General features: G+C 44.7%; 1 protein-coding gene across 3 annotated transcripts in view; it reads right to left on the bottom strand.

Moving 5' to 3' along the window:
- Positions 1 to 4,524: 4,524 nt before the first annotated feature.
- The window catches only part of LOC120933444, a 74,829-nt gene continuing 64,852 nt past the window's right edge, over positions 4,525 to 14,501 (bottom strand). Inside the window, exons 5-7 of one of the 3 annotated variants that reach the window (XM_040346662.1) lie at positions 11,086 to 11,322; positions 5,345 to 6,433; positions 4,525 to 5,226 (exon numbers count right to left, since the gene is read on the bottom strand). In XM_040346662.1, coding sequence (XP_040202596.1) covers positions 6,195 to 6,433; positions 11,086 to 11,322 — 476 coding nt within the window. In that variant the 3' untranslated portion in view covers positions 4,525 to 5,226; positions 5,345 to 6,194. Of the gene's footprint in view, positions 5,269 to 5,344; positions 6,434 to 11,085; positions 11,323 to 14,501 lie in introns of all 3 variants that reach the window. The other 2 variants (XM_040346664.1, XM_040346663.1) reach the window with 2 other exon arrangements.

Below are 14,501 nucleotides of genomic sequence, written 5' to 3'. Positions count from 1 at the left end.
TCTGTCGAATGTTCTAAGAAGATTTGACAAGCAGCTAAACTGTACGACGCCGCGATCGTACATTTCCGGTCGAATGCTCCGCCCACAAGCTATAGTAGAATTCTAATGTTATATGACTAGTAATAATTATATTTATTAATTATTATAACTAGTCAACCTACATTCGAATTCTACTATAGCCTATGGGCGGAGCATTTGACCAGAAATGTCTGCTTGTGGCGATCGTATGTTTTTAGCTGCTTCCTCAAATCTTCATGTCTCTATAATGTTGAATCTTTTCACTCTATGTCGAATCTTTTCTCTCTATGTCAAATAATCTCTGAATAATAGAGTTAGGTTAGGCATATTCGACCTCAGGTTCGATAGACACAGATCGCTATTGTCACCATCATGTCGAATCTTCTATCTATATCGAACTGTTGTCGCAACAAAACGAAAATAAAGCCTATTTTATGATGGATCTTTTGGATTTCAGATTCTGCGCATTTGTTATCGTTTGTTAAAACGAACGTGAAAATCCCTGAAATTCAGACAAAAACGAATGCACGTCTAACCATTACAAGTACACGCAGATACAACCTTAAGGCCATACCCAGAGGTAGCAGCCCAAGACCCCAAAAAGGGCTTGCCACCACCTTTCTGATAAGTTGGGCAGAAACCATCAGGAGAGAACACTTCCAACCCACCCCCACCATTACCCACAACAGAGTGAGTCAATCCAGCGCGATCTCTAACCCAAAAGAGCTTATAGCTTATCCAAGCCACTTTTTCCGTTCCAATGAGTATCAGGAAGAACACCTGAATCCAATCCCAATGGAATGTGTAGATGTTGATTGTCCAAGAACAGGATGGGTGGTGTAAAAGTTGTAGAACCTCCCACAATTTTCACACCTACCATCCTGTTCTTGGACATTCAAAGTCTACACATTCCATGGTAGTTGGATTAGTCTAATGCCCCGTACACACGATCGGATTTTCCGTCTGAAAAACCTTGGATGGTTTTTCCGACTAAATTCCGCTCAAGCTTGGCTTGCATACACACGGTCACACAAAAGTTCTCGGAACTTTCGACCGTCAAGTCAAGAACGCTGTGACGTACAACACTGCGTCCAGCAAGAAAATGAAGTTCAATGCTTCCGAGAATGCGTCGAATTGTTTCCGAGTATGCGTCGGAATTTTGCACGTCAGAATTGCTAGACGATTGGAATTTGTTCTGTCTGAACCAGCTCTCAATCTTTTGTTGGCGGAAATTCCGACAGCAAAAGTCTGATGGAGCATACACATGGTCGGAATTTCCGTTCAAAAGCTCACATCGGACTTTTGCTGTCGGATAAACCGATCGTGTGTACGGGGCATAAGGTGTGTATAGAAATGCTGAGGTATCTTGCTACCGCTCTTTGGAACTGAAGAAGTGGATTGAATAGCCTCCTCAACATATTAGAACAAGTTTATTTGAGTGTGATTTACTACTACTAGATATACCATGACCTGGATAAATAAGAACCTTTCCAGAATAATTCCATATTGGTATCCAAATATGCAGCCAAGGGAAAATGTAAATAACACAATTTACAGAGCATAGACTGAACGTTAATGGATGCAGAGCTCCCAGTAGCTCAGAGTACTTCCCAGAGGAGGTTGCTGGTCTTGATAGAGTCGGTGACCTGTCTACTGACGTGAGTTTGTCATTGAGGTTGGGAATGTACAAAAACAGGTCAGGATGGAGTGTGTATGGAGGGTGTCAAAAGGAACAAGCTAACAATATTACTGGCATAGGAATATGGTTCGGAAATTTAACCACCATCATATAATGGCATACAATTATGGTGGTGTAAGCATGGTTAATCACAGTGGCTGAGCATACATGTTTATACACTGTGCAGACACCTCAATATCAAACTTATACTTATAACAGTACTGAGCAACTGGAAAATCCATACCAGTCCATTCTTGTCTCAGAGGTTCTTGTCTCAGAGGTGACTACACTGGAAGGGGTAACCAATAGACAGACAATTACTTCCCAACCATCTGTTGTCATCTGGACTGGACAATGGTTGTCCTATAACTATGGGTAGATAGTGGAGGAAGCCAAAATCACTATGACACATTCCATCGCTATAAAAAATAAAAGCAGCTTTTTCCTATACATATTTCGTTACGCAACAGCTTTTTCAATTGCAGTACCTATTATAAAAAATGGTTAAATTTCAAAATTTGTTATAATTCTTGCATTTCATAAGCACTGTCTTTGACATGTTGGCTCATTTCCTATAGTAACACATTCTCTAGATCAGTGGTTCTCAACCGTTCTAGTGCCGTGACCCCTCGATAAAATTTCCCAAGTTGTGGGGACCCCTAACAGTAAAGTTTTCGTAGCGTGAGTTGTCAGCACCCAAGGCAAGTAATTTGTGCCCCTAACCCATGAACATTTAGCGCTCCCTGAGTCCCTTCCACTCATACAGTATTAAAACCACATTTTAGGATGTACCACTCTCTCTTTTTTCTCCTTTCTTTCCCTTCAATATCTCTCTATTGGCTGCGAAAAGGCTGTTAAAGCGGTGCAGGCTTCAGGAATAGCCCAGGATTCGATGACCCCTGGCAAATTGTCATTCGACCCCCAAGTTGAGAACCACTGCTCTAGATAGTTTAACCTTTCCTATTTATGTTCTATACACGTTTGTGTCTTATTGCTGGAACTGTTTTTCCTGATTTGACTCTTTGGCTTAGGTACCAACTAGTCATGAGCCACAGTCCATTTAATTCCTATTGACCAACTATGTAAGTGGACACAGAACTGACCTCATATGTATGGGGACATTTTACTGACTAACAATGAAGGGGGGTCTTCTTTACAGACCACTAAGTAAAGGGGGGTATTTACACTGGCCATCAATAAAAAGGTTTCCTTCACTAATCACTAATGTAATGGGGTCTTTTTCACTGCCCATATATGTAAATGGAATCTTAAGAGGGACCTTTACTAACCATTAAAACACAATACAAGCAAAATACCCTAAAGCTTACAAAAAAAACACAAATAAAAATGCATATTTTAAAATACAGTGTTGTAAAGAGTACCTTATGAAGATGAATTCATAAAATTCTGCTCACATCCCCAAAATCATCTTCATAAGGTAAACAATATAAAAATTGTGTACTTAAGCGCTGATGTGAACCAAAAATATTAAAAGATAAATAAATTATTAAAGCTGCAACTATTTCAAAATTGTACCGATATCACCATATAGTGCTGAATTAAAAAAATGATAATGCGCTAAAATCAACCTTCCAATATTACATAAAATTATACAAATTCCAATGGCATAAAAACAATGGGTGTACAAATAAGCTACAGCCATGAAAGTCCTCAGTTCATGGCTGTAATTTAATTGTACACCCATTGGGCCAGATTCTCGTAGATCGGCGTATTGTTGTGCGGGCGTAACGTATCCTATTTACTTTACGCCTCCGCAACTTAGACGGGCAAGTGCTGTATTCTCAAAGCACTTGCTCCGCAAGTTGCGGCGGCGTAGCGTAAATAGGCCGGCGCAAGCCCGCCTAATTCAAATTTGGAACAGGGGGGCGTGTTTTATGTAAATAACTTGTGACCCGACGTGATTGACATTTTTCACGAATGCGCCGTCCGTGGAATATCCCAGTGTGCATTGCTCTAAAGTACGCCGCAAGGACGTATTGGTTTCGACGTGAACGTAAATGACATCCAGCCCCATTCACGGACGACTTACGCAAACAACGTAAAATATTCAAAATTTGACGCGGGAACGACGTCCATACTTAACATTGGTACGCCGCATGTACGCCACCATATAGCAGGGGTAACTTTACGCTGGGAAAAGCCTAACGTAAACGGCGTATCTGTACTGCGTCGGCCGGGCGTACGTTCGTGAATTCGCGTATCTAGCTGATTTACATATTTCTAGGCGTAAATCAGCGTACACGCCCCTAGTGGCCAGCGTAAATATGCAGTTAAGATCCGACGGCGTAACAGACTTACGCCGGTCGGATCTAATAGAAATCTATGCGTAACTGATTCTAAGAATCAGGCGCATAGATACGACCGCCCAGACTCAGAGATACGATGGTGTATCTGGAGATACGCTGTCGTATCTCTTTTGAGAATCTGGCCCATTTGTTTTTATGCCATTGCAATTTGTATCATTTTATGTAATATTGGAAGGTTGATTTTAGTGCATTATTACTTTATTAATTCAGCACTATGTGGTGATGTCAGTACACTTTTGAAATAGTTACAGCTTTAATCATTTATTTATCTTTATATATTTTTTAGTTCACATCAGCGCTTAAGTACACAATTTTTATATCGTTTACCTTATGAAGATGATTTTGGGGGTGTGATTTTTCCATAAGACATTGTGAGATCTAGGTACAAACTTGCCAAAATGCAATCACCTATTGGCTTTAATATGTATAACAACTATTCTTTTGTTAAATTCTGTATAAGTGTATATTGTAAAAAAAAAAAAGTTGCATAAAGGCTGTGTGTGTGTTTTATTAATTTTAATATTAATTTATTTTCTTAATTTTCCAAGTGTGATTGAAACTCAGCAGGTACTTAACATACTACTTTATCACACGACTTCTGTCCAATTAGTCGTTTCTAACAGCACACCTCGTGACATCACAAGGTCCTCTATGAAGTGTTGACCCATCTATGGCTTAGCATGTTTGAGATTTTCGGTAGGGAGAAAGAGTATTCTCCAATGTGATGTATTGCAGGAAATGCTTGTGATCTCTTCAGAGGAGACAATAATCCTTCTACTCTTAGTGGCGTGGTGGCATGTTCAACAGATCAGAAGCAAGCTGAAAGCTTTGTTCTAGACCATGATAGCGGTCCAGCTCTTCTGACCTTGCTAGAGTAGAGATAGGGACCGGTCCACTGGTGATGTGATGTCATAATGTGGCCTGCATATGATAGGCGAGATCTCAGTGAAAGTTATGTTTGTGGAAGGAGTAGATCTTCTGACCTTGCTAGAGTAGAGATAGGGACCGGCCCACTGGTGATATGATGTCATAATGTGGCCTGCAGATGATAGGTGAGGATGATAGGTGAGACCTCAGTGAAAGTTATGTTTGTGGAAGTAGTAGCTCTTCTGACCTTGCTAGAGTAGAGATAGGGACCGGCCCACTGGTGATGTGATGTCATAATGTGGCCTGCAGATTATAGGTGAGGATGATAGGTGAGACCTCAGTGAAAATTATGTTTGTGGAAGGAGTAGATCTTCTGACCTTGCTAGAGTAGAGATAGGGACCGGCCCACTGGTGATGTGATGTCATAATGTGGCCTGCAGATTATAGGTGAGACCTCAGTGAAAGTTATGTTTGTGGAAGTAGTAGCTCTTCTGACCTTGCTAGAGTAGAGATAGGGACCGGTCCACTGGTGATTCGATGTCATAATGTGGCCTGCAGATGATAGGCGAGATCTCAGTCAAAGTTATGTTTGTGGAAGGAGTAGCTCTTCTGACCTTGCTAGAGTAGAGATAGGGACCGGTCCACTGGTAATGTGATGTCATAATGTGGCCTGTAGATGATAGGTGAGGATGATAGCTGAGACCAGTTATGTTTGTGGAAGGAGTAGCTCTTCTGACCTTGCTAGAGTAGAGATAGGGACCGGTCCACTGGTGATGTGATGTCATAATGTAGTCTGCAAATGATAGGCGAGATCTCAGTGAAAGTTATGTTTGTGGAAGGAGAAGCTCTTCTGACCTTGCTAGAGTAGAGATAGGGACCGGTGATGTGATGTCATAATGTGGCCTACAGATGATAGATCATAGATAGATCTCAGTGAAATTTATGTTTGTGGAAGAAGTTGAATCTTCCAGCAGCAGAAATATTTCAGAAGATAGATGTGTTAATCTGCATCAGACAAAACATCTCCACGAGTACAACCTGGAAAGCTATTAACAGATCAGGTGGTGCACCAGGCTCCTCCAGTGGCACATTGCATTTCAGCGTGTTGACCTGTCTACTCATATATGGTTTCCATGTTATATAACGTAAGCTGCAAGCCAGTAGAAGGAACAGGGTCCTCGAATAGCACAGAGTATTTTAAGCCACCGTTGTGTAGAAAGCTTTCGGATTCTCCATAAAGCCACTTTTCTGACATATAAACCTACAGGCATCTGTCATTTTATAGTGAAAGTCCTATAATGTAGTTAACTATCCACATTGAGCACTTTGAAGGAATCTTCTGACGGTGCGGTCGTGTACTCCAAAGGTCTGCTTCCACAAAGTGTACTGATTTTATTGGCCTTCTTCCTCTGGCAAAATACGCCAACAAAAATTGCCACCGCGACGAGAATGATCACAATTAATGAGATAATGATCGTCTGCATGTGTTTTATCTTACTGTGTTGATCTCCAGCATTTTGAGGCTCGATAGACTGATCTTTGCCTGAGGAGGAAATAAAATAAAAGGTAAAACCTCGGTAAACACATTAACCCCTTGGCACAGAGTGTGTGCCAATAAGCGGCCCCCACTGGACTGGGCTATTTCTGTTGGATATCTGTCTTTGTGCTGGGAGCGTGCCATGCACAGAGACCGGGGTCTCACCGAAACCAAGGATCGGGACCCAGAGCTCCCAATTCCAAGTTACCTGATCGCTGTGATAGCCTCCAATTGGCTATCATAGTGATCAGTTACACCCCCATGTTTTCTCTCTCAGAATGGAGGAGAGAGATACATTGTATCTCTCTTTCTCCCTGCAGAGAGAAAAAGAAACAACTGTGCGTAAAAATAAATAAATAAAATAAAATACAGCAGAACCTCGGATTACGAGCATAATCCGTTCCAGGAGAATGCTCGTATTCCAAAGTACTCGCCTATCAAAGCGAGTTTCCCCATTGAAGTCAATGGAAACGAAAATAATTTGTTCCGCATTGACTTCAATGGCATGCAATACCGCATTTGGCCAGAGGTGGGGGGCGCCGGAGAGCCTCAGAAACACATGTAAAGGCCCGAAGACAGCTCGGCTGACCTCGGCAAACCTCGTAAAGGCTCAGGAACAGAGGCCCAGATTCACGTAGGGAGCGTGTATTTGTGAGCGGGCGTAACGTGTCCTATTTACGCTACACCTCTGCAACTTTGACAGGCAAGTGCAGTATTCACAAAGCAAAGTTGCGGCGGCGTAGCGTAAATAGGCCAGCGTAAGCCCGCCTAATTCAAATGTGGAACATGTGGGTGTGTTTTATGTCAATTTATTGTGACCCCACGTAAATTACGCTTTTTACGAACGGTGCATGCGCCGTCCGTGAAAGTATCTCAGTGCGCATGCTCCAAATTAACCCGCAAAAAGCCAATGCTGAACGTAAATGACGCATGTAATCGTCGGAAAATTCGACGCTGGCCCGACGTCCATACTTAACATTGGCTGCGCCTCATATAGCAGGGGTAACTTTACGCCGGAAAAAGCCCAACGTAAACGGCGTATCTGTACTGCGACGGCCGGGCGTACGTTCGTGAATAGGCGTATCTAGCTGATTTACATATTCTAGGCGTAAATCAGCGTACACGCCCCTAGCGGCCAGCGTAAAGATGCAGTTAAGATACGACGGCGTAGGCGACTTACGCTGGCCGCATCTTAGACAAATTCTAGACAAATTCTTTGAATCAGGCGCCAAGATACGACGCCTCAGGCTCAGAGATACGACAGCGTATCTGGAGATACGCCGTCGTATCTCCTACGTGAATCTGGGCCAGAGTATTTACGAGTCTTTCCGATGCCCCACCACCTCAGGCCAAACACGATACTGCACACCGCTGTGGCTTGAATCCTGCTCGTTTCACGAGACAACACTCGCAAACCGAATCAGGAATTTTAAAAATACTGTGCACGTATTGCGAAACGCTCGTTAACCGCGTGACTCGCAATCTGAGGTTCCACTGTACTACTAAAAAAAAAAATACAAAAAAATACCTAGATCAAGGTTTGATCTAGGTCAGTGCCAGGGTTATGGTTTGGGTCTAAGGTGAAGATCAGGGTCTGTATTTGTTTTGGACAGTTTTAATTTTTTTAGGTAGGATAAACAAAAAAAAATGCGCCCTATTTTTTTAATGAGCTGTACTACGAGTATAAACAACAACTACCATACACATATGTGGTGTCGCTGTGATCGTCAGGAGATGGAGAATGAATTTTGGGTTGTCTTATGGTGAAAGTTATGGTAGTAACATATATTGCCAAATTTAAAAGAGAATGGGGTAGATTCAGATAGAAGATACGACGGCGTATCTCCAGATACGCCATCGTATCTCTGAGTCCGGCCGGTCGTATCTATGCGCCTGATTCATAGAATCAGTTACGCATAGATTTCCCTAAGATCCGACCGGCGTAAGTGTTTTACACCGTCGTATCTTAGGCTGCATATTTACGCTGGCCGCTAGGTGGCGCCTCCATAGATTTACGCGAAGAATATGCAAATGAGCTAGATACGCCGATTCAGAAACGAACGTCCGGCCGGCGCATTTTTTTACGTTGTTTACGTTAGTCTTTTTTCGGCTTATAGTTACCCCTGCTATATGAGGCGTAGCTAATGTTAAGTATGGCCGTCGTTCCCGCGCCGAGTTTTGACATTTTTACATCGTTTGCGTAAGTCATTCGCGAATACGGCTGTACGTCATTTACATTCAAGTCGAATCCAATACGTCCTTGCGGCGTAATTTGGAGCAATGCACACTGGGATATTTTACGGACGGCGCATGCGGTGTTAAAAAAAAACATGTAAAACGCGGGGTCAAGTAAAATTTAAATAAAACACGCCCTCAACATCCCCATTTGAATTAGGCGGGCTTACGCCGCCACACATACGTTACGCCGCCGTAACTAAGGGCGCAAGTTCTTTCTGAATACAGAACTTGCGCCCACAGTTACAGCGGTGTAACGTATCGGAGATACGTTACGCCCGCAGAAAGATGCGCGCATCTTTCTGAATCTACCCAAATGTTTTTTTTTTACTATTTTGGGCCAGTTTTCCTTTGATAATAAAATAGAATAAAAATAAGGAGTATCCAATATCCACTACTAGTTACCACCAAATGAAAGCCCAATTTGTCCTGAAAAAAAAATGGGATATAACCCATCTGTATGCACAAAGTAGTTGTGATGATATGTACGGTTTTACCAACATGTCAAAATTGCAAAATTGTGCTTAGGCATTAGGATTTGTTTTACCCTTAGACGCGAAGGGGTTAAAAGGTAAAATGGCTTTGCGTTAGACGGAATACAAAAGTTTTAAAGGGGTTGTAAAGGTAAAAAAAAAAAAAAGCCTCCTCTACCTTAGTGCAGTCCTCCTTCACTTACCGTATTTATCGGCGTATACCGCGCACTTTTTTGCCCTGAAAATCAGGGCAAAATCGTGGGTGCGCGATATACGCCGATACCCGCTTTCCCGCGCCGAGTTTGAATACTGCGCCGGCATATACCGAGTGCAGTACACTCGTGTATAGTCGGGCAGTCTCGGCTCCTCTCGCGCTGACGTCCTGGACGTACAGGACGTGAGCGCGAGTGTAGCCGAAACTGCCCGACTATACACGAGTGTACTGCGCTCGGTATATGCCGGCGCAGTATTCAAACTCGGAGCGGTAAACGAGCGGGGAGGACGCCGCAGAAGGACGCCGGCCCCGACAAAGAGGACACCCGAAGCCGCAGACGGACGCCGGACCCGACGAGGCCGCCGATGGGCGCCGCACAAGACAACAAACTGTAAGTACAAAAATATTTTTTCCACAGGAATTTCGTGGTAACTTTAGGGGTGCGCGCTATACGCGGGAGCGCGCTATACCCCAATAAATACGGTACCTCATCCTTCCATTTTGCTTTTAAATGTCCTTTTTTATTCTGAGAAATCCTCACTTCCTGTTCTTCTGTCTGTAACTCCACGCAGTAATGCGAGGCTTTCTTCCTGGTGTGGAGTGTCGTGCTCGACCCCTCCCTTGAGGGGGGAGGGGGCGAGCAGGAGTCAGGATGCCCACTAACACACAGCTCCTTTCTCTATCTGCAATGTAGAGAGTGTCCTGACCCTCCTGCTCACCCCCTCCCCGCTCAAGTGAAGGGGCGAGCACGACACTCCACACCAGGGAGAAAGCCTTGCATTACTGGGCTAGATTCACGTAGCTGCGCCCATTCGTACGGCGGCGCAGCGTATCGTATTTACGCTGCGCCGGCGTAAGTTTGAGCGGCAAGTGCTGTATTCACAAAGCACTTGCCTCCTAACTTACGGCGGCGTAGCGTAAATGGGGTCGGCGTAAGCCCACGTAATTCAAATGTGGAAGGGGGGGCGTGTTTTATGCTAATGTGTGATGACCTGACGTGATTGACGTGTTTTCCGAACGGCGCATGCGCCGTCCGTGTACATATCCCAGTGTGCATTGCTCCCAAGTACGCTGCAACGACGTATTGGTTTCGACGTGAACGTAAATTACGTCCAGCCCTATTCGCGAACGACTTACGCATACAACGTAAATAATTTAAATTTCGAAGCGGGAATGACGTCCATACTTAACATTGGCTGCGCCTCCTAATAGCAGGAACAACCTTACGCCGAAAAAGCCTAACGTAAACGACGTAAATAAATTGCGCCGGCCGTACGTACGTTTGTGAATCGGCGTATCTAGGTATATTCTCCGCCGAAAACAACAGAAGCGCCCCTAGCGGGCAACGTAACATTGCACACAATTATACGCCGCCGCATTCAAGTTACGTCGGCGGAGGAAGCCTATTTTTTGAGCGTATCTGCCTTCGAGAATCGGCGTAACGATACGCTGGCGCAGATTTAAAATTACGGAGATACGCCGCCGTAATAGCTACCTGAATCTACCCCATAGTGTGTAGTTTCAGACAGAAGAACAGGAAGTGAGGATTTCTCAGAAGAAGTAAGGACATTTAAAAACAAAATGGAAGGATGAGGTAAGTGAAGGAAAACTGCACTGAGGTAAAGGAAGCTATTATGGGATTTTTTTTACCTTTACAACCCCTTTAAAGTCCAGTCATAGACTGTTTTCCTGTTTGTAGAACCTAACCAAATATTGTATTGCGTCCATGTTTATACCTTGGGCCAGGTTGAGGTTTTCCTTGTTGGAGTCTAGCGGTGTGGTGTTCAGGACAGCGGGGGCCGCAGGTTCTGTGGACTGCCCAATGTTCTGGTCCTGGCTTTGTGTTGAGGGCTTCATACTGGTCACAGGCGCCGTGGTTGGAGTGTTAGTTGTGGTGGTGGAAGGATTCAGATTGGTGCCCTTAGAAAACTCTTTCCGAGAGCTTGAGGAGGCGTCATCCAGACACGTCTTGGCTGTGGGGAAAAGGCCAAATATAAGGTCTACAAATCATACAAAAAATAAATAAAAAAATCACTAAACTTTTTTTCTTTAGCTGCTACTTTTTGCCTATTAAAGCAGTAATAAAACCAAAAGCAAACATTATTTATATTGCAGCTTACCAATTTTTAGATGTGATGGCTGCATTTGTTTTCTATTTTAGTCTTTCTTTCTTCTATTTTCATCTGGTGATCGTGGCCAGTAAGGCCCCATGCACACGAGAAGCAAATGCAAACTCATCTAAACACAAGTTTTCAAACGCAAAAACCGGCATTTAAAACGCCTGTTTTTGCCGCGAATTTCGCTGCATTTTACCGCGTTTTACCGCGTTTGCGTTTATAAGCATTTGGTTAAGAAACATCATAAGACCCTCCCTAAGCTCAAAAAACAATATTATTTAACCATTTCAGCTATTTTGTGAGACCAGAGCAGCTGAGAGAGCAGCAGTGTACATGTATTTAGCGTGTCACTTGCCACATCACCTGCCACGTCACCTGGCCACATCACCTGCCACGCCACCTGCCACGTCACCTGGCCACGTCACCTGCCACAAGTTGTGGATTGTCCACAGGCCATGTCACCTGCCACATCAACTGGCCACGTCACCTGCCAAGTTGTGAATTGTCCACTTGCCACGTCACCTGGCCATGTCACCTGCCACAAGTTGTGGATTGTCCACAATGCAATACAAGCAATTACATTTTTTATGTTTTTTTTTATGGTTTTTCATCATTTGCCATCATTTTTGAGATTTCTAATGTAAAAAAATAGGTCACCTTTAAAAACGCCTATAGACGAAATCGCGGCAAAACGCCGGTACCGCGTTTTGCCGCGATTTGCCGCGATTTGCGTCTAAAACGCAAAAGCTGAATGCTTCTGAACCCAAAATTTTGGGTTTGGAAAAACGGCCCTAAACCCAACTGCTTTGAAACGCCAAAAAAACGTGATTGTGTGCATGGACACATAGGATAACATTAAATGTGTTCAGGGGCAGTTGAAAAAAATGCCCAAATGCCTCTGAACTCGAGTTTACCAGCGTCTCGTGTGCATGAGGCCTTAGGCTGCATTCACACCTAGGCGTAGGCAATAGCGTCGTTTTCCGGCGTTTTTTTTAGGCGTTTTTTTCGCGCGTATTCATGCTAATATGCGCGTTTGCATACAGCGTTGTCCGACGTTTTTGTACTTAGACGTTTTTTTTTAGCCAATAGGAAAAACTATCATCTTTTCATCACTTGTTGCTATGTTGGTAGATTTTTTAAATCTTCTGCATGGGCGACAAGTTCTATTGACAAAACGCCTGTAGCAAACGCTTGTTGTCGCGCAATACGCGCGTATCTGGCGTTTTACATTGATTTCAATGGAAAACCAAAAACGCTCAAATACGCGCATATCGCGCGTATTGCGCGACAGAAAAGGGTCCAGAACTTCTTTTGACTACAGGCGATGCGCGTCAGGCGCATCAGCGTTCAGATGTGAACCATCCCCATTGACTTTCATTGCTTTTCGTCCCTCTGGCGTTTGTTCGCGTCGCGCTACATGCGACAAAACGCGAAGGTGTGAATGGGGTCTTAGTCTGTTGTTTTTCAAAAGAACAAGCTCTCTTCCAGATGTATCAGTTTACAGGGATGGGACAAATCATTTATCACTCACAGGGGTTCTTGCAATCAGAAGCGGCTCTCTAATTACGCAAATTAGGCAGTCGCCTAAGCCCTCGCACTCACAGGGGCCTCGCGGCTGCCTAACTTGCCTGCGATCAAACGCCGATTACAGCGCCGGCGCCGCGGCTCACCCTACCCCGCTAGGACTCTGTGGTCAATCGGGTACAGGCCAACAGCAGCCTCGTCATGGTGCGCCCAGTCCGGTGGCAGCAGGTTCGGGACAGCAAAGGCCTCTAGGTGGCGGCAGTGTCCGGATGGGGTCAGTTAAAATAGGTAAGGAGTGTTTTCTTTTTTTTTTATATATGTGTTTTTGATGCGTTCCAGTCCAGTCCAGTGCAGGGAAAAAAAGTTTTTTTTTCTGGAACTGGGACGCCTTGGAACTGACCTCACTGGTGTGAACAATGCCATTGGAAACCATATATACCTACTTTCCATGCGTTTTTGATGCAAAAATGTGGTGTGAACTGGCCCTAAGACTGAACGATCAAAGACCGCTGATCACTCAGTCCTCAGAACTCTATAAGCAGAGAGCTGGTGACTGTCAGTTACCGCTGTCTGCTCTGCCCCTCCCTTCTGTGAGTGCTGGGCTGTGGGGGCAGTAGTTTCTGACTTGGACTCTTGGCAGCTTACTGAGAGGCTGAGCCGGGTGCTGGTCCAGGGTGGATCCTTTCCCCAGGACTGGCTCTGAGATGTCAGCTGACAGCGGGCTCCAACCTGCTGTCAACTGAAAATTATTTACAGGAGTGCAGATTGAACTATCCAACCAGTTTGTATCCAAACAGGTGTGTTCCTGTACAACAGGGGTCTCCAAACTGCGGCCCGAGGGCCAGATGTGGCCCTTTGCTATCCTTTATCCGGCCCTTGGGGCAAAATTCCTCCCACTGATATAAGGCTCTATTCCTCCCACTGACACCAACAATGGGGAACTATATCATCCACCTATACCAATGATGGGATGCTACTCCTCCTACTAATAGGGGGAATACTCCTCCTCCTATTGACCACCAACCCTGAGGCCATATTTGTTCTCACTGGTCCCGGGCCCGTGACATTTTCTTCCCCTGCTGGCCACAATCCGGCCCTCGTAAAGTCTAAAGGGAAATAAAGTGGCCCTTTGTTTGAAAAGTTTGGAGACCCCTGCTGTACAACATAGATCTAAGGTTTAAGGTGGGTGTAAAGGCTCAAAGGATTTTACCTTCATGCATTCTATGTGTGTAGCCCCCCCCCCCCCCCAGAGCTCCTCATTGGCTGAGACAACAGCAGGAGGCATTGGCTCCTGCTGCTGTCAATCACAGCCAGTGAACCAATGAGGAGAGCGCAGGGGGTGGGGCCAAGCCGTAGCTCTGTGTGTCTTATGCGGCGAGCACACATCAGTGCCCCCATAGCAAGCGGCTTGCTATTGGGGGCACTGGCTGAAGAGGAGGAGCCAAGAGTACTGGTGGGGGTCCCGAAAAGAGGAGGATTGGGGCTGCTCTGTACAAAACCACTTCACAGAA

The sequence above is a fragment of the Rana temporaria genome, chromosome 3, assembly GCF_905171775.1.
Source record: "Rana temporaria chromosome 3, aRanTem1.1, whole genome shotgun sequence".
In the NCBI taxonomy this organism is placed as follows: Eukaryota; Metazoa; Chordata; class Amphibia; order Anura; family Ranidae; genus Rana; species Rana temporaria.
Note: the sequence above shows the minus strand (reverse complement) of the source record. Positions and strands in the feature narration are given on the sequence as shown.